This window comes from Equus caballus, chromosome 19 (assembly GCF_041296265.1).
Source record: "Equus caballus isolate H_3958 breed thoroughbred chromosome 19, TB-T2T, whole genome shotgun sequence".
Lineage (NCBI taxonomy): Eukaryota > Metazoa > Chordata > Mammalia > Perissodactyla > Equidae > Equus > Equus caballus.
In genome coordinates, this window is record NC_091702.1 from 66,332,921 (window position 1) to 66,352,071 (window position 19,151).

Below are 19,151 nucleotides of genomic sequence, written 5' to 3' on the forward strand. Positions count from 1 at the left end.
GTTATTCCATTGATTGTGGGCCTGAAATTAATCTCAGATAGAGGAAACTAGTTTCTCTGCTCATTCTAAATTTTTTTTTACAGAATTATCACATGCATAAGATGAATTTTTTTAATAATTGAGAAATTATAATGTTTTGGAGGATAATATCTTGAAAGAAAAGCTCTGTGTATAAAAGCTTATAGACAATGTTAGACATTTCAGAATTTGAGGTTTTTTTGTTTTAAGTGGCAACTATCAGTGTGGCTTTAGGGTTAAATTCTCCCTTTCTGGAAAAAAAGCAAAGAATTGCCTGGTTTGAGATATATTTACATAAAATATAAAATTTATTTAAAATAAATATAGTACTTTTTTATCGGCAGGGGTGAAAAACCTTAGTTGTAGAGAATAACTCATTTAAAAAATTGTGGCTGAGTGTCACAGTTCTGCTTGTGCATAATCTCTTGGAAAGGTTGACTCAGGCTCCGTCTCTGCAAATAGTTATCCCGAAATGAAGGTGGCGTAGGTTTAAGTAACAGTTCAGTTAAAAAGTAGCATTATGAGGGGTTCAGGTGGTTTATACCGAAAGACAAGCTGGAACATTTACTGATTTAGTTAGGGAACGGGACCGTCGACAGGGTGACAAGGGGAGAGCAAAGAGCACTGTTGCTGTGTTTCGGAGGGAGACCGCTGCAGACCCTGCCGTGGTCCAGGCGCCACCCTAGACCCCAGCAAGGGGAGATGGTCGTGCTCTTGTTAAAGGCTTCTCTCGGCAGCCCCAGGGCGGACTCAGCTCCACTTCCGGTGAGTGGCGTCTAGAGGAAACGGCGTGGGGAAGACCAGGACATGGGTTCTGGACTCATTTCTCCTCTCTTGTACTGTCGATCCACTGTCGGTTTGATTTTCAGTTTGTTCAGCTGTCACAGAGGGGCTTGGAGTAGATCTCTGAAGGTCTCTGCTGCATCTGATTCTGGGACCTGTTTTTTCTTTGCGTAAAACACACCTGGTGATTTCTCACAATAAAAATTGTTTCAATGTTTGTATTTTAAGAGCTTTATAGATATGTATGTATGTATATTTATAGATATGTATAATTTACATACCATAAAATTCACCTGTTTTAAATGTATAGTGTGATGAGTTTTAGTAAATTTATTTAGCTGTGCAAGCATCGCTAAAATCCAGGTTTAGAAATTTCTGTCACACCAGAAAGCTCCCTTGTGCCCCTTTGGAGTCAATTCCCACTTCATCCCCAGTCCCAGGCAGCCACCGATCTGCTCTCTATCTCTATTTTTTGCCTTTTCTGGAAATACCATAAATGGCATCTTCTATTTACCATAATGTTTTTGGGGTACATCCATGTTGTTGCGTGTATCAGTCGCTTGTTCCTGTTTATTGGTGATTAGTATTCTTTGTATGGATATGTACCACATTTTGTTTATCCCTTAACTAGCAGATGGACAATTAGATTTTTTTGTTTGGGGCATCTATGAGAAATGCTGTTATGACCATTTGCGTAGTCCTTTTGTGGACGGTTTCTTTCCTCTTGGATAGATAACTTGGATAGATAGCCAGAAGTGGAATTACTGGGTTGTATGATATGTATATGTTTATGTTTAACATTTTAAGAAACTGCCAAATTGTTTGTCTGAAATGGCTGTGCCATTTTACAGTTCTGCCATCCGTGTGAAGGTTCCAGTTTCTCCACATCCTCACCAATACTTGTTATTGTCAGTCTTTTGATTATTTGATTATAGCCATTCTAGTGGGTATATAGTGGTGTCTCATTGTAGATGTTCATTTCCCTAAGGGCTAATGCTGTTGAGCATCTTTTCATGTGCTTATTTCCCATTAGTATGTCTTCGTTAAAGTGTCTATTTAGGTCTTTTTGCCCATTTAAAAAAATTGGATTGAATTGCAAGGGTTCTTTACCTATTTCAGATATGAGTTCTTTATCAGATTAATGTTTTGCACATATTTTCTCCCAATCTGTGGTTTGTCTTTTCATCTTCTTAATGGCGTTTTTTGAGGACCAACTATTTTTAATTTTGATGGAATCCAAATTATCCATATTTTTTCTTTACTGGATTGTACTTTTGGTGTCGAATCTAGGAAATCTTTGCCTAATCCAAAGTTACAAAGATTTCTCCTATGTTCCCTTATAAGAGTTTTATAAATCTACCTCTCACTTTTAGATCTGTCATCCATTTTGACTTAATTTTTGTATATGTTGTGAAGTAAAGTTCTAAGTTCATTTTGTTTTTGCATATTTATATCCAACTGGATTAGTACATTTGTTTGGAAATTGACCATGTCTGTGGATTTATTTCTGGAATCGTATTCTTCTTTGTTGAGAGATTTGTCCTTACAGTGGTATCACACTGTGTTGATTACCGTAGTTTTATACTAGGTTTAAAATCAGGAAGTATAAATCTTTCAACTGTCCTTACAAAAATTGTTTTAACTGTTTTGCATCCTTTGCATTTCCATATACATTTTAGGCTGAACTTGTTAATTTCTAAAAAAAAAATGAACAAAACCCCTAGATTTTGATAGGGATTGCATTGAATCAACAGATCAATTTGGAGAGCATTGACATCTTAGCACGACTGAGTCTTCCAGTCCTTGAAGTTGGTATGTCTCCTGCTTTATTTAGTTCTTTAATTTTTCTCAGCAGTTTTGCATTTTTTAGTGTATTTATTTCGAATTTCTTTTTTAAAATTTATCCCTAAATATTTTAATCTTTTTGATGCTATTATAAAAAGCATTGCATTTATAAAAACTTACATATATTATAAGTGAAGTTTTAAAAATTTCATTTCGGATTGTCTGTCACTAGTATGTGGAAGTACAATTGATTTTTGTCTGTTAATCCTGTGACCTCACTAAGCTCCCATACCAGTTCCAGTGGGGATTTTTGTTGATTCCTTGGGATTTTCTACTCACAAGATCATGTATAGTCCTTGGAAATGGTGTTCTTACTCAAGTGATGTTGCCGCAGCTTAAAACATTCTTGGAACTCCTTATTTAGAAGTTGTTAGACAAGTTACCAAGCTCATAAGAAAACCCATTTTTATTAATTATTGGTAGATATCTTGCCCTAATTCTTCTTTCATCTTCCCTTTTACCTTATTAAGCTTAGATCCATCCTGAGGGTCTGTTGTTTTTCACACATCTGTTAGACAGTGAAGGATGCAGCTGGGTGGGCAGTTGGATGTATCTCCTGAAGTTAAGGAAGAGGCTGTGGGTAGACATGGGGGTGGGAGTTGTCAGATCCTAGTAAAGCTGTAGGCTGGACACGACGACCCAGAAAGATTGACCAGAAATCCAGCAATCCTTGGAAGAAGCACTGAGAAGGTGTGAAAAGCTTTGAGGGCTGCCTTGAGCCCAGGAATCTCGGGGCGCCCTGTGGGCAGCATGTCAAGAATGCTGCTGATTGACAGTTCATTGTGAGCCACCTGCCTGAGTGAAAGGCTTTAGGTTAACTTTTTTAACTTCCTCGTTACATTTTAAAGAGTATACATGTACTTTCACAGGAGACTGAATCATCATAAGGTCAGTGATGCCTGTACTGATTTTTATTTTGAATTATTTGAACAGTTACTACTTGGCATTCATTTTTTTTTTTTTTTAGAGTAATGTGATTTTTAATTGTTAAACATCCTAGTCATCAGTTTATATTGGTTGAATATACCCAGTTTGGTGTATTATTCTGGTTCTGCTATCTACATTGTAAATATTATTGACTTCCTGAAGTCACACTAAACATCTGTGTTTCTTTCATTTCTAGGCAAATACTGTGGTCTGGGGTTGCAAATGAACCATTCAATTGAATCAAAAAGCAATGAAATTACAGTGCTGTTCATGAGCGGAATCCATGTTTCTGGACGAGGATTTTTGGCCTCATACTCAGTTATAGATAAACAAGGTAAGTTTCACTTTATACTTGGCTTCCCCCATTTTGCAGTTTCTAAAAACAAAAATGAAATGTTTCTTTGAGTACCTGTTATCTGAGATTGGAATAGAGTAGAAAGACTGAACAGTTAGTAACACATACATAAATCTGACAAATAAAATTAGATCAGTTTCAGAATTCCAAAAGTTACAACTATGTTAAACTTTCTGTGAAGTCCATATACTTCCCTTTCCTTAGTAGAGGAAATACTGATTTTTTACTTTCGTAAGGTTGGAATACAAATGATAACAACTTTTAAAACTCTGCCAATTATTGAGAAGTATCATGTCAGTTTAAAGTTTGCTGTCCACAGTTTGCCATTTCTGTGTTGAAAATACCGTCCTTCTGGAAGGAGACTCTGCCAGCGCCAGGGCCACCCTGGGGAGCGCTGTCTACAAAAGACACGAGATATTTTCTAGATTGTTAACATCCAGAATCTGACAGCGGAAAAATTAAAAGCAAGACTCTAAGTGGAATCGAATGCAGAAGTTACTTGAATCTCTAAAATCAAAGGCAGGGCGTGAGTGAGATGTCACGAGTGCTGGCTGTGTGGCATGCGTTCGTCCCCTCTGCTGCGCGGGCTCCCGTGTAAGAACGTTTAGGAAGTGTTGCTGGTACAAGGATAAATCAAATCAATTGTTTAATTAGAAAACAGACGATTATTTTGATCTTCAACAATAATTTAATCAAGGTGACGATTTAAAGTTAAAAATTAGCTTACTTGATATTGCATAGATGAGAAAATTGAGAAGCTGCCCGCGTGAGGTGCTGGGCGCCGGGCGGGGCTGCGGGCCGTGCGCTGTTCCTGCCGCCGGGGGGCGTTCGCGGTAACTCTGTCTTGGTGAGAGTGGCCTTCAGAAGGTGACAGGAGAGCTGTTCTGTGTGAAGAAAGGTCTGCTTTCCTGTAGTTTCTAAGCTATGGAACAAAGTGTTCGCTGGCTAATAAAATCCCTCAGAGAGAGAGAAAGAAAACTCGTTTGGATGGAATAATGAGAGGAAAAGAGCTGGACACGTTCTGCCGCCAGAGCAGTTACTATTTCTGACGGAACCGGGACAACCAGGGCGGCGTGGTGTCGTAGAAGGAGCGCTCAGTGGCCCTGCCTCTGCACGTGGGAGTCACCTCTGGACTTCATCGTAATGTGTTAGCCGAGAGGACTGAGTCCAGTGACACACGGGAGTCACCTCTGGACTTCATCGTAATGTGTTAGCTGTGAGGACTGAGTCCAGTGACACACGGGCAGTGTCTGTGGGCACGCGGTGTAGTAGGCACAGAACAACTGCTGGTTCCCCCACCCCCAAAAGTGCAAGGTGGCCAACAGGGAGGCCATGGCGGGTTCCGTCCTGTCCCTCTGCTTCCTGGGCATCCTGGGTGATGGTGAGAAGATGGAAAATGGACAACTGATTTACTTCTGATTCTCCTTAAATTTCTCGGTTACGATATCAGGTTAAATTATTTGTTTTGCTTTTTGATATTTTCCCCTTTCTCTCTTTGTTATTTATCGAGTTGAAGATCTCTGGAAAATAAATATCCCCTCTTTTTAAAAAAATAAGAAACAGGGGCCGGCCCCATGGCCAAGTGGTTAAGTTCACGTGCTCCACTTCATCAGCCCAGGGTTTTGCCAGTTCGGATCCTGGGTGTGGACATGGCATCGCCCATTAAGCCATGCTGAGGCAGCGTCCCACATGCCACAACTAGAGGACCCACAAGTACAAATATACAACTATGTACTGGGGGGCTTTGGGGAGAAAGAGGAAAAAAAAAAGATTGGCAACAATTGTTAGCTCAGGTGCCAATCTGAAGGAAAAAAAAAAGCAGTTCTTATTTTCAGTGTTTAAATTATGGGGCTCTTGGATCCGCAGAAATCTGAATGTTCTGCCTTAAAGTTTCTTCGGAGCTGACAGTGATCTCAGACACCAGAATCAGGAGGTTGTGGATTTAATGCGTCTCTGCCAGACTTCAGATGACTGCCTCACTATTTGAGATGAATCTTACCTTCCAGAGGGTTTTGAAATAATCAAAACTTCTTTTCAGTAACACTTTGCAAGGTCGTAATCATCTCGGGAAGTCCTCATTTCACAGTCTCTCCTGAGATTTTACTTGTGTTTTGGCATGTCCTTGTCCCATCCATCAAGCATTTGTTTTATTTGAAGTTAATTGGCTAAATTCAAGAGAAACTGGTTGAATTTCCTGTTGCTTCTCCTTGGGTGGCCTTTCCAACACTATTTCTTGTGATGACCATTCATTTGAAGGCTGGTTGTCCAGACAACTTAGCTGTCACACTGAATTCCCTGAGTATTTTCAGGGAACATCACTGCATGTCCCCACCTTAGCAACTCAGGGGAGAGTTCAGAGTGTTTGGGAATGAAAAGATTGTGATACTCTGGTTTCAACAGATTCTTCATTTGTCAAACTCTCACAAAGATCTGTTGATGTTATAGTGTGTGTTGTTGATAGAGACATGATTTTGTGAGAGAGAGACTAATTTTCTTTACTTTTTGTGAGAGCCCATTGGAAAATTATATTCCCTTCGCTGCCTTGTTTCCTGGAGTATGCCTGGCACGGGGCACAAGGCAGTGAACAAGACAGACAGGGGACGCCTGGATGGGGCTTACGTACAGGGTTGGAGAAAGGCATTGACTGCATGGTTCCTTACTGTAGCCGTGGTACGTATGATGAAGGAAACGTTCAGGCAGTAGGAGACCAGAGGGGTGCGGGGACTTGACCAGTGCACCACCAGGCCAGTCCCAAGAAGTCATTTTTAAGCTGAGAACCGAAGGATTAATGGGAGGTTCCAGACAGGCAAGGAAGAAGAACGTTCTAGGGAAGAGAGGAGCAGGTCGAAGGCTGTGTGTTGGGAAGGAGCCTTGGAGGAGCCGCAGAGAAAGGCAGGCGGTGGGGTGGGCCGTGCGCAGGGCGGGTCACGTCGCTCAGGGCCTTGGAGGAGCCGCAGAGAAAGGCAGGCGGTGGGGTGGGCCGTGCGCAGGGCGGGTCACGTCGCTCAGGGCCTTGGAGCAGCCGCAGAGAAAGGCAGGCGGTGGGGTGGGCCGTGCGCAGGGCGGGTCACGTCGCTCAGGGCCTTGGAGCAGCCGCAGAGAAAGGCAGGCGGTGGGGTGGGCCGTGCGCTGGGCGGGTCACGTCGCTCAGGGCCTTGGACAAGGTGGAGGGTTGGAGCTTTCCCTCCGCGTGTGTGGACGCTGCGCAGCAGAGCAGTGGTGGTGTGGGCCGTGCGCTGGGCGGGTCACGTCGCTCAGGGCCTTGGAGAACGTGGAGGGTTGGAGCTTTCCCTCCGCGTGTGTGGACGCTGCGCAGCAGAGCAGTGGTGGTGTGGGCCGTGCGCTGGGCGGGTCACGTCGCTCAGGGCCTTGGAGAACGTGGAGGGTTGGAGCTTTCCCTCCGCGTGTGTGGACGCTGCGCAGCAGAGCAGTGGTCTGACAGGTTTGTGTGTGTGTTTTTACGGCTTTCCCTGCTCAGTGAAGACGGGGGTCACAGAGGTGGAGGAGTGGTTGTAGGGAGGCCAGCGAAGAGGCTGTTAGAGAAGGCGGGATCAGAGATGGTTGGATTAAAGTCTTGTTATAAATGTGTCTCTAGAATTAGGCCGGATTCTAATTTCATTCTTTTTGAAGACTTTAGAATCCGACATTCCTTCTACAGGGAAACATTTCCAAGATCGAGGTCCACCTGCCAGACTTTAGGTTGTGAGTCTCGGACCCGGAGAAGCCTCCTGGAGGATGCTCTGAGCTGCCATAACGCAGCCTGGACTGTGTCTGGGCCACTGACCCTGGTCTGCTCTTCACTGTTGGGTCTGGTTTTTATAACTTTTACGATTTTACTCCTCTCTGTTATTTTTAATGATCTTTGAGCAGGTGTTTCTAGTCTTTTCCATTACCAGTGATCTCTTAATTTTTACCTGTAAACCTCATTTTTGAAAGACTGTATCTACCAGGGGAAGGATCTTTCCTATTTCTTCCTTGGATAGCAAGGAAAGGCAGGTAAATACTGATCAGCACTTCCAGTAATTATTAGAAGACTGATGTTTCTGCTCTGAGTTGGTATAATTCCCCCAGGTTCCAACTAGACTTTCTGGAGTTGAAATTTTCATATGAAGACTGAAGATGTGTGTGGACCTGGAGACATCCTGGACGTCATATTACAACCCCTGTACGGAAGTTCCAGAGAGAAGCTGCTGGGCCATCCCTGGTCCTTCTGAGAGAGGCGGAACCAGCCACTCAGAGGCCCAGACTCGGCCACTCAGATCTTTTAATCTAGTGTAATAATAAGTGATAGTGACATTTTCATCCTAAAATCTAAACGTAAAAACAGCATTTATCACTGGACTTGAAAAACAAAATGAATTTTATGGGTGGGTGATCTAAATTCCTCGTTTTGAATCTGCTCGACATTAGTAGATCAGTTTCTAGGAAAAGCTCAGCAATTCTCAGATGGCTCCAGGCAATGATTTTTTAGGTTATTTTAGTTATAAAACCATGAGCTCAGAAGACATCTGCATCTGCGTTGAAAGCTTCAAGCCCTTGAAGGCAGCCTGTGTTTGTCAAGTGCCATAAACTGGGTGTTCTCTGTGTGTGTACATGCGTGTACGTGTGCAGCTGAAAAGTGATGGCCTGACAGTCCTTTTGTAGAACGTGAAATCATCGCTTAAAAAGTAGTGTTAAACCTCATCACTTCAGATGTTACCAATCCAGAATTTTGTAGTGGTTAGTTTAAAGTTTGCCTTAATTTTTGTGCGAAAAAGTAATAAATAGTTTAATATTTCACATGAAATACAATGATACAAAGTGGATATTGACATACCTTCCAGTTGGAATGTATTGACACTCACACGTTGGATGCCCGCTGACTCGTAGAACCTGAGGACACTGCCTGAGACTCGTGAACAGCCGGGCCTAGGAACTATTCCCATTCCACAGGGTTATTGTTGCTTTATGTTAGGTTATTTTTAGAATTAACACCAATAGTATAAAAATTTTCTGATTGCTACATCCTTTAATCATATATTTTTGCAAATGTTTTCCATTTCTTCCCTCTTCCATCAGATTATATCAATTTGTAAATGAAACATAGGGCAGAATAGAGAACTCCTCTCTAATGGAGTCCAGATTTCTGTAACTGGTTGTCTTTTTCCTGCATGGGATGTTTTTGGTTTTGAAAATAGAGCATGAGTTCCTTAGATTGTTTCCTGCCTTAATTGTGCAAGTTTTTTTGGTGAGGAAGATTGGCCCTGAGCTGACATCTGTACTAATCTTCCTCTATTTTGTATGTGGGACACCGCCACAGCATGGCTTGGTGAGCAGTGTGTAGTTCTACACCTGGGATCTTAACCCGTGAACCCTGGACGGTGAAAGCGAAACTCACGAACCCAACCCGTATGCCACCAGGCTGGCCCCAGCTATACAGTAATTTTATAGAATCATTTCCATTTTGAGTGCTGCACTTAGCTAGGTTTCTATTTTTAGTTTTTCTGTTGTGTTCCTAATTTTTGTTATTGTACCTGGCAAACATTTTAAAACTCTTAAACTAATATTTAATAAGATTTTATTAATGAAGTCTCAGTTTACATGCATATCTTTAGGTTTGTCTTTATTTATACAGAAATAAGGATTGTGTGTGTGTGTGTGTGTGTGTGTGTGTGTGTGTGTATGATCAGTATACATGCAGGAAAATGTCTGTGTTTTGGTGTCAATTTGTAGGACGAAGGTGCTGATGGATAAAGTGTTACCAATTTTGCAGAGAAAGAGCATTTATAAAGAGAGTTAATCTGTTAAAATGGTGTTAACCCAACGAGGCAGTTCAGCTTATGGGATAGAGTTTATTCCAACTTGACAGTCTGGAGAGCACCTTAATGATTTTAGCGGTTGCTCTGTTTCGTTTCTTCCGCACGTTAAGAATGCTGCGAGGGGACCGGATGTGTGTTGTGCTGTCTTGTGCTAGCCTGTGGATGTACTCCTTCCCTGTTGTTCTTAAGAATGTGTCTGCTAGTGTCCTAGACACTGTGTGGGTCACAGAAGAATTTTAATATGTCTTACAATCTTTGGTATTTTTAATGTCTTTTATATTTTAACATAAAATGTCTTATAACATTTTAATGTCTTACAGTGTCTTTCAGTATGTCACATTCATATTTTAGTGTACGGAAGTTTAGGTGTGGGCAGGGTTCGATTCATCCATGTGCGGCTCACAGCCTCTCTGCGTACGTCGGTTACTGCTTAGGTAGCTGAGCCACGCCTGCGTCGTCTGTAAGGGAGCAGTGATGTTTTCATCTGAGAAAATTTTTCCTGAGCTCCTCCTGTGGACTCAGCTTCCAGAGAGGGCATCATAATATTTCTGAGAGAAGCATGAGATTTAATCTCTGCTCTCAGTGTGTAAAAGGAGGTAAGATGTAAAATACCTCATTGAGTACCTGCCACTTAGTGAATGTTGGTTGACCCTGAACCACAGCGGGTTATGTTCTCTTATATGTGGAAATTCCCCTTCGCTAAATTGCAGATGGTCCAGACGATGCCAGGTTCCAGAAGTAAAGGGGGAGTTAGGCCTGAGGCCACACAGTAATACCGACAGGAGGACTCAGCCATGAGAGGAGTCTCAGCACCCTCCTCCAGCATTGAGCAAAGCAGCTGTACAGCTGCAGTGTGCGGTCCCTGACACGGCGTGTGTGTGGAAAGCAAGGCTCCACGTTCTCCCGGCTCATGGAAATCGTTGTTTGAAGAATTTTAGGGCAAATGAAGGAGAATTTGTAGGTGTACATGGTCCTGCTTCTTCATAGACGTTCTCCTTTCTGGTGGCTGAGGGCAGTGGCTTAGTTATGGTACTTTATGCTTCCCAGGTCGGAATGAACACCGGTGTCTGTGCTCCCTTCCTTTAGAAGAAGTGGCTGCACCTGGGGGGAAATGAGCCTGCAGCTGATTGGGCTGGCATCTTACTGTTGTGGGGGTGGTACCTCGCACTGCTGAGAGTCCTTTTCAACCTGTTCAGGAGCACTGAACGGAGAGCAAGTCTGACTCCGTTTCACAATCCTGCAGTCTCAGAAATAGCCAATGCTGTCATTCCTAAGATAGTAACCAGTATACTGACATTTTTCTGACCAATCTGTCGACTTTTACAGTATTGATTGTATTTCGTGGTGTTGTATGTGGGCTAACATTGATGTCATGTGTAAATAAGTGTTGATTATATTTCGTGGTGTTGTATGTGGGCTAACACTGATGTCATGTGTAAATAAGTGTTGATCGCATTTCATGGTGTTGTATGTGGGCTAACATTGATGTCATGTGTAAATAAGTGTTGATTATATTTCGTGGTGTTGTATGTGGGCTAACATTGATGTCATGTGTAAATAAGTGTTGATCGCATTTCATGGTGTTGTATGTGGGCTAACATTGATGTCATGTGTAAATAAGTGTTGATCATATTTCATGGTGTTGTATGTGGGCTAACACTGATGTCATGTGTACATAAGTGTTGCATGGAGCAGTTATCAAGGTCCCCAGCCTTTGCCCTTATTATCTGTTGGAAAAATTTTGAATTATGCTTCAATTTAGAAAGAAAAGAACTGTGGATGGGCTATGGACTCTGGCTGACAGGCATCGCGCTAGGTCTGGAGCTGGCTCAGAGAACCTGAGTTGCTGTCTGCCGAGAAAGCCTGAACCCTCACCCTCTTGCCGCTTGCCGGGCTGCCTTTCTTCTGCGTCTTCTCCTGCTCTCCCTCACTGGACCATTGTCCTGCCTCCTCTAGAAGCCTTCTCGGGTTAAGGAAGGCAGGCTTTAGGAAAGGATTGAAGCTCTTTTTTAGGTCGGTGACTCCCCTCTCTGAGTTCGCCCTTGCTGCTGAGACAAGTGCGAAAGCTGCCCAGTAGGTGCTGACTGTCCTGTGGCCATACAGAGAGGACAGGGAAGCGTGCCAGGTGGCCTGAGCAGAGGGCCGTGTGCCCACCACAAAGCTGCCGTCCCACTCTGCCCAGTGCCCCCACCTCCAAGACATTGAGGCTGTGGCTTCTCGCTACTGTCTGGCTTCATCTCCTGCTTTTCTTCCCCTGCTCCCTCTGGCCTAAGGCACGCTGGGCATGCACCTTCCTGGGAGCCTCTGTGGCCCCTCTTTCTCCTCCCAGTCGCCCAGACGCCTCACCCCTCACCTGTCTTAGAGTTTTGTTCAGAGGCCGCCTTCACAGTGAGGCCCACCCTGCCCTCTGCTCAAAATCACAACCCCTTAACTTTTCCTGACGGTCGTCTTCCTTCATCTTTTCAACGTTTTTTATCACCCACTGACACGCTACGTAGTTTTCTTTCCCCTGTTGTCTGTTCCCTCCTGTCCCCACGGGAGGGACAGGGCCTGGGCAGGGGTTTTGTCTGGTTGGTCTTTGCTCTGTCTCTGTGCCTAGAATGGCACCTGATCAGGCGCACGCTTGTTAGATGTTTGTTGAAGGAAGGAAGGAGCAAATGTGTATGTGAATGCGCGCCAGTCCTGGCTCTGCCTTTACCAGCTTCATTGCATCCCTCAGTGCACGCGTGCTGCAGATAAAAGGAAATTGTTACTACTTTTGTGATAGCTTCTTTTTATTTTTTAAAGTTTTTATAATGGCTTTATTGAGATGTAATTCACACACCATACAATTCACCTACTTAAAATCATTGACCTTCAGTGTGTTCAGAGTTGTGCAGTCATCACCATGGTGAATTTTAGAAAATTTTCATCACCCTGAAAGAAGCCCCATGGTCGGTAGCAGTCACACCCCATTCCCTACCCCTTAACCCTGCCCCCCCAAGTCCTAGGTAACCACCAATCTACTTTTTCTCTATAGATTCACCTACTCTGGACATTTCATGTAAATTAAATCATATAGTATGTGGTCTTTTGTGACTGTTTTTTTTCACTTAGCATGTTTTCAGATTTATCCATGTTGTAGCATGTATGAGTACTTAATTCCTTTTTATGGTCAAATAATATTCCATTGGATGGATTTTCCACCTCCACATTTTGTTTATCCATTCATCAGTTGATGAATGTTTGTGTTACAAGTGTCTGTGTGGACATATGTTTTCAGTTCTCTCAGGTATATACCTAGTAGTGGAATTGCCGGGAAATATGATAACTCTGCATTTACCTTTTCAGGAACTGCCAGACCATTTTTCAAAGCAGCTGCATCATTTTACGGTCCCACCAGCAGTGTATGAGGGTTCCAGTTTCTCCAAATCCTTGCCAACATTTATCACGTGTTCTTTTGATTCTAGCCATCCTTTATAGCTAGTAGGTATAAAGTGCTATCTCATGATTTTAATGTGCATTGCCCTCATAGCTAAGGATGCTGAGCGTCTCTTCAAGTGCTTATTGGCCATTTGCGTATCTCCTTTGGTGAAATGTCTTTCAGGTTCTTTGCTCATTTTTAAATTGGGTTATTTGTGTTTTAATGTCAAGTTGTAGTAATTCTTTATGTATTCTGGATACTAGATCCTTATCAGATATATGATTTGCAAATACTTTCTCCCATTTTGTGGGTTATCTTTCTGTTTCATGATAGTGTCCTTTAAAGCACAAAGTTTTTAATTTGGATGAAATTCAGTTTATGTATTTTTGTGTGGTTGCTTATGCTTTCGTTGTCATATCTAAGAAACCATTGCTTAATCCAAGGTCAAGGTTGACACCTAGAGAGCCAGCCCTGATGGCCTAGTGGTTAAAATTGGATGCTCTCACTGCTTTGGCAGCCTGGGTTTCTTTCCCAGTCGTGGAACCACACCACCCGTCTGTGAGTTGCCATGCTGTGATGGTGGCTCATATAGAAGAGCTAGGAGTACTTACAACCGTGCACTGGAGCTTTGGGGAGGGGGAAAAAGAAGAAAATAGGCAGTAGATGTTAGCTCAGGGAGAATCTTTCCCTGCAAAAAGGAAAAAAGATTTACACCTATATTTTCTTCTAAGAGTCTTATAGTTTTATCTCTTAAATTTAGATCCAGTTTGAGTGAATTTTTGTATATGATAGGAGACGGGTCCAATTTCATTCTTTTGCATGTGATTATCCAGCTGTCCCAGTACTATTTGTTAAAAAGACCGATCTTCTTCCACATTGAATTCTCTTGGCACCCTTGTCAAATCAATTGACTGTAAATTTGAGGATTTATTTCTAGACTCAGTTCTGTTCCATTCATTGTGATAACTTCTTTTTTCTTGAAAGATTGCCATCTGAACAACTGTTGCCAGTCTTCTTTTTTTTTTTCTTTTCTTCTTCTCCCCAAAGCCCCCCACTACATAGTTGTGTATTCTAGTTGTGAGTGCCTCTGGCTGTGCTATTTGGCATGCCACCTCAGCATGGCCTGATGAGCGGTGCCATGTCCGTGCCCAGGATCTGAACCGGTGAAACCCTGGGCCACCAAAGTGGAGCGCACAAACAACCACTGGGCCACAGGGACAGCCCCAGTGATAACTTCTTATACATTGCTGTCAGAAGTTGCCAAGGCAGCTGGCTTTCTTTGAGCTGTATTTATCTTACTAGGCTCTGTTCTTATTATCTGGGAACCTTGTAGTAATAGTTGTTTTCTGGAAGGCTGTTTACTTGGGAAAAGCTTTCAAGAAAGACGCTTTTTAAAGCTTCTTAAGTTGCCTGCATACTTGGTGTTTTCTTTGCCTTTGTGGATTGTAAAGGTCAATGTCTGTAACCATGACTTTCTTTTTCTGTCTTTAGTCATCTTGGCTTTCCTTATAGCTGTCCATTTTGAATTCCTGTTTTCCTCCTAGGGAGCTCTTTTGAGCCCCCATGGAATTTGAGAGCAAGGTCCAGCGAGTTGCCTACATTTGTGTGGCATACTCTACGTGTCAGCACTGCGTGGACTTGCGATAAAGCCCTGCCCTGATCCAGCATATCGTCAGTTGACCAGCATCTGGCATGTGGCCTGAAGGTAACAGGGCCGGCTGGCAGTCTTCCTGTGGCTTGAATGCCAAGTTGGACCACACAGGCACCTTTCATCCCAGGCTGTTGGTCTTAGAAGTTGCGTTTCTGATCTTAGAAACTGGAAACTCTTTCATGGAGACTCAGTTGTTGTCGATGCTGTCTGAAGATTGTGGGCATCACTGGAACGTAGGTGATTCAGTGTGTCTACTGCTCCCCGTCTGTCACCCAGGTATAGTGAACCCTGTCCAGGCATGTGTCCTCTCAAACTGAACACGGTTAACTCCATCCCCATTCAGATGCCTGTGGTGTACAGATGTCGGTCCATGAGCTCGCTCTCAGAATAGCCCTTTCCTGTCACAGTTGTTAGGCTTTAGTTCTTTCAGGACACGTTGCAGTTGGATAGTAAACACGTAATTTCCTCAGAACCATAGCGTCGAGTCATCGGTTACCCTGCGCTTGCTGTGGAGGCCGTTAATTTAACGTATTTGTGTGCCATCGGTGTGCTGGGGGCATGCGAGGCGCGCGCTCTGTCTGTGCTTCTCGCTCTCGGCACAGCCAAGGGCCAGGCATTTGTCCAGGTCTTCCTCCCTGCAGGCGAGTACACGATCAGGTTAGTCAAACGTGCCAACAGTCAGAAACGCTTGTGCGTCACTTGTTCGATAACGGTTGACTGAAAGTGTGTTGTTATGCCACGTGCTGTCATTGCTGCTGGTGACACGAAGGTGAGGACAGAGGGCTGCGGTCTGTGTGCAGACCAGGCTTTATAAAATGATGTTGTCTAACTCTGTCATGCATCAACAAAGCGTTCTTTCAACATGTGGTACTACAAGAACATGCAGTAGTCATCGTTCACTAAGACACGCTGAAACGCCTATCACGTGCCGCAGGTGTGTGACCTGTGAAGGTCAGGGACAGCTTCTGAGGAGCGACAGTTAAGCTGAGCTCTTAGGGAGGAGTCAGCTTCCTAAGGGGGGTGGTGGAAAGCCTTCCAGGCCAGGAGAGCAGCGTGTGCCAGAAGGACTGGGCGAAGACTAGTGTGGCAAGAAGCTGAGGCGAGACCAATAAGGGCACTTCAGGACCCACCAGGGGGGCCATGTTGAGGACTTGGCCCTCTGTCCTAAGCATAGAAGGAAGCCATTGAAATATTTGAACCAGAAACCACCTTTTACACAGCCTGTGAACCAGGTCCTCATGAGACACATTAGCTCTTATGCAGATTTGTTGATTTCTGGATGGGAAATGTTTCAAGTCCTCTCTTATTTAAAGCAGTGCTGCTCCGACTTTAGTGTGCATAAGAATTACCTGGAGGACTTGTTAAACAGATTTTTGGGCCCCAGTCCCAGAGATTCTGTAAGACTGCATGGTGTTCGGGAATTTGCAGTTCCAGTAAGTTCCCAGAAGATGCTGCTGCTGGTCCTGTCTGTGGACCAGATTTTGAGTAGCATATTCACAGCCACAGAATTAACTCACCTCTCTTTTGTCATCATTTCCCTTGTGTGTAACCAGCAAAGGATCATTTTTAGTCATATAAGAACTAAGTAATATTTTTTCTTTGTTTTGGGAGCTGTATTTTATAGAAAGCATTTTAGGGCTATACACTGTACTGTAATTTTTATATGTACCTTCTATATATCTGACATGTGATTCTATGACGTGATGTGGTGGTAAACAGTATTGGGAGACATAGCCCCAGAAATTAAGATACTTAAAATTAGAAAGCGTAATTAACAAAAATTTGTAAAAAGTTGTTAGTACTACCTTGACAGCCGTTGAGATTTTGAAATTTAGGACAATACAACTTGGAATTTGGAAGCAGTTGGTGTTTCAGCAAGGGTAAACCTACATATTATTGAATCCGTTCTTCATTTTTGTTTTTCTAGATCTGATTACTTGTTTAGACACTGCAGCCAGTTTTTCGGAACCTGAGTTCAGGTATGACCATATTTGTGACTTTCTCTCTTAAATGTTATTCTTTATCTACTTTATCCTCACTCTTTATACACTTAAGATTCATGGATGTGGTGTGACACATAATCATGTTCTGAAACTTCATTATCAGAGCTTTTGAAAGCCGTTGAGTCGCTGTGTTTAAATTAACTTTAATTTTAGCATTTGGATCTTCTCCACAATAAAAGTATAATTTTAATATACTTTGAAAGTAGAACTGGTTGCTCTTCAGAATCTGGCAAAACTGCTAATAAAGGTAGAAGAGCTATTTGTTTTTTCTCCAAAAAGAGACGAGGACGATTTAGGCTGTCTGAGAGCCCGTCCTCATCTCACCTGGAAGTGTGGCTGCTGTCTGCCTTCCTCACGTCTCTTGCCGGGAGTGCAGTTAACTTCCCGTCGATCTCCCGTCTGTCACCTCTGCTGGCTTTATTCTGCCATTCGCATTGCTGCCAACTTATTTTCTAAAGTACACGTCTCATCATTCCCTGCTTAAAAATCTTCAGGGGGCTGGCCCGCTGGCACAGCGGTTAAATTCGCATGTTCCACTTCGGTGGCCTGTGGTTCACCAGTTTGGATCCCGGGTGCAGACCTACACACCGCTTGGCATGCCATGCTGTGGCAGGTGTCCCACATATAAAGTAGAGGAAGATGGGCACTGTTGTGAGCTCAGGGCCAGTCTCCCTCAGAAAAAAAAATCTTCAGGACCTCCTAATTAAGACAAAAAGTCGTCCAGGTTCCTCCGTCTGGTTTTTAGGATCCTTCACACGGGGTCCTGGGGCCGCTTTTCCAGTCCCATCTCGTGTGCTGTGCTGAAGCAGCTCTTCATTGTTTACCCTGCTCTTGAGCCCTGAGAACTTCTGCCTGGAATCCGTTTGCTCCTCTCTGCTTGGCACAATCATTCTCTTCTAAGACCCCTCTCACTAACCTCCCCCAGCTGGGGGCCACTCCCCAAAGAACTCGCCTTGTCTCCATGTGGCCTAGGCATGCTCCTCAGCACTCGTGGGGCATCCTGCTCAGCAGAGGTAACCCTGGCCCTGGTGTATGGCACGCAGCCCTGCCAGAGGGTCAGCTGTCTTATGCCCTCCACTCTCCAGCTCCGTCGTCACCGCCCATGTGTAGGCTGCCCCCATCTCTCGCCTGGACTGCCGTACTCTCTGCCTGGTGCTATCCCAGCTTCCACGCCTGGTTCCTTACGAGCTCTTCTTCCCGGGAGCCACGATGCTCTTTTTAAAGATATGAATCAGATTATGTGTACAAGCTGTCGAATCCTTTGTTGGCTGCCTGTTTTTACTTAGATACATATTCCAGGCTCCTTACCCTAGCCGCAGGGCCTCGGCACGCCTGGCCACTGCCCACCTCTCCCGCCTTCTCTCAGACTCACCTTCCCTCCTGCCTGCGCTCGTCCCCCTCAGCTCCAACCCACCCAGCCGTCCTGCCCAGGGCCGCGCCGTTCCTTCTGAGGCCGTGCGCTTCCCTCCGCGTGCTCCAGGGACGGCCGTTCCTTCTCCGCCCAAGTTGCACTTCCTCAGAGCCCGTTCCGTGACCGGGGCGGTGCCGAGCCCTGCGTGGGGCACAGACACGGCCCGTCTGTCAACTGAGGGTGATGGTCCCCACCCGCAGGGTTCCGCGGTGCATTCCCTGAGCAGTAGAATGCCGCCTGGCACGCAGCGTGTTTACGGAGGGTCTGCGTTACGCCTGTTGAGTTAGATCGCTCCCAGTTACTTCATGGAGTGCCTTTCCTTCATAGCACAGTTGCAGTCTGACTAGTTGTCAGTGTAACTGTCGGTTAATGTCCTCCCCATCGCTGGAATGGAAGCCCCGTGAGGACAGGGGCAGGCGTGGTTGACCTTTGTAAACCCAGGGCCCAGCCCCTGGCAGAGGACGGGGCAGATGTGCGGGTGACCATGCTCCGTGGCTGGTGGGCGGGAGAGTGAGTAAACGAGCGAATGCCAGGCATGTTTAGGCCAACTTATGTTTGACCAGTAGAGGGTTGGTAAAGTACAACCCTGGTTTATCCACAAAATAGAATATCATGCAGCTCTTAAAGATGATGCGTAGATCGTACAGTAGAAACTGTCTGCCGTTCACCAGGAAGTACATAAAGCATTTGCAGAAGCTGAGACAGCTTCTGTGAGCACGTGGGGGAGCGTGCGTGAGGATGGAGGGAGCAAGTCGGAAAGGGCCTGTTGGGGGGGTGTGGGTTATGAAATCTACGTTAAACTGAAAAATGGGTATGTGATGTTGTCTTTCCCCAGAAGGTACAGCCGTCTCCCCTTGAACTTGTTTGTATTTTGCAGTAAGTACTGCCCAGCGGGCTGTCTGCTTCCTTTTGCTGAGATATCCGGAACGATCCCTCATGGATATAGAGATGTGAGTG

The 19,151-nt window shown here is 44.4% G+C and overlaps 1 protein-coding gene across 3 annotated transcripts in view; it reads left to right on the forward strand.

Moving 5' to 3' along the window:
* DCBLD2 (discoidin, CUB and LCCL domain containing 2) overlaps nucleotides 1-19,151 on the forward strand; it is an 80,487-nt gene that overhangs the window by 36,801 nt on the left and 24,535 nt on the right. Inside the window, exons 1-4 of one of the 3 annotated variants that reach the window (XM_070243916.1) lie at nucleotides 14,807-14,834; nucleotides 14,943-15,056; nucleotides 16,708-16,759; nucleotides 19,072-19,144. In XM_070243916.1, coding sequence (XP_070100017.1) covers nucleotides 14,822-14,834; nucleotides 14,943-15,056; nucleotides 16,708-16,759; nucleotides 19,072-19,144 — 252 coding nt within the window. In that variant the 5' untranslated portion in view covers nucleotides 14,807-14,821. Of the gene's footprint in view, nucleotides 1-3,769; nucleotides 3,908-14,758; nucleotides 15,057-16,707; nucleotides 16,760-19,071; nucleotides 19,145-19,151 lie in introns of those variants that run through there. The other 2 variants (XM_023623934.2, XM_070243915.1) reach the window with 2 other exon arrangements.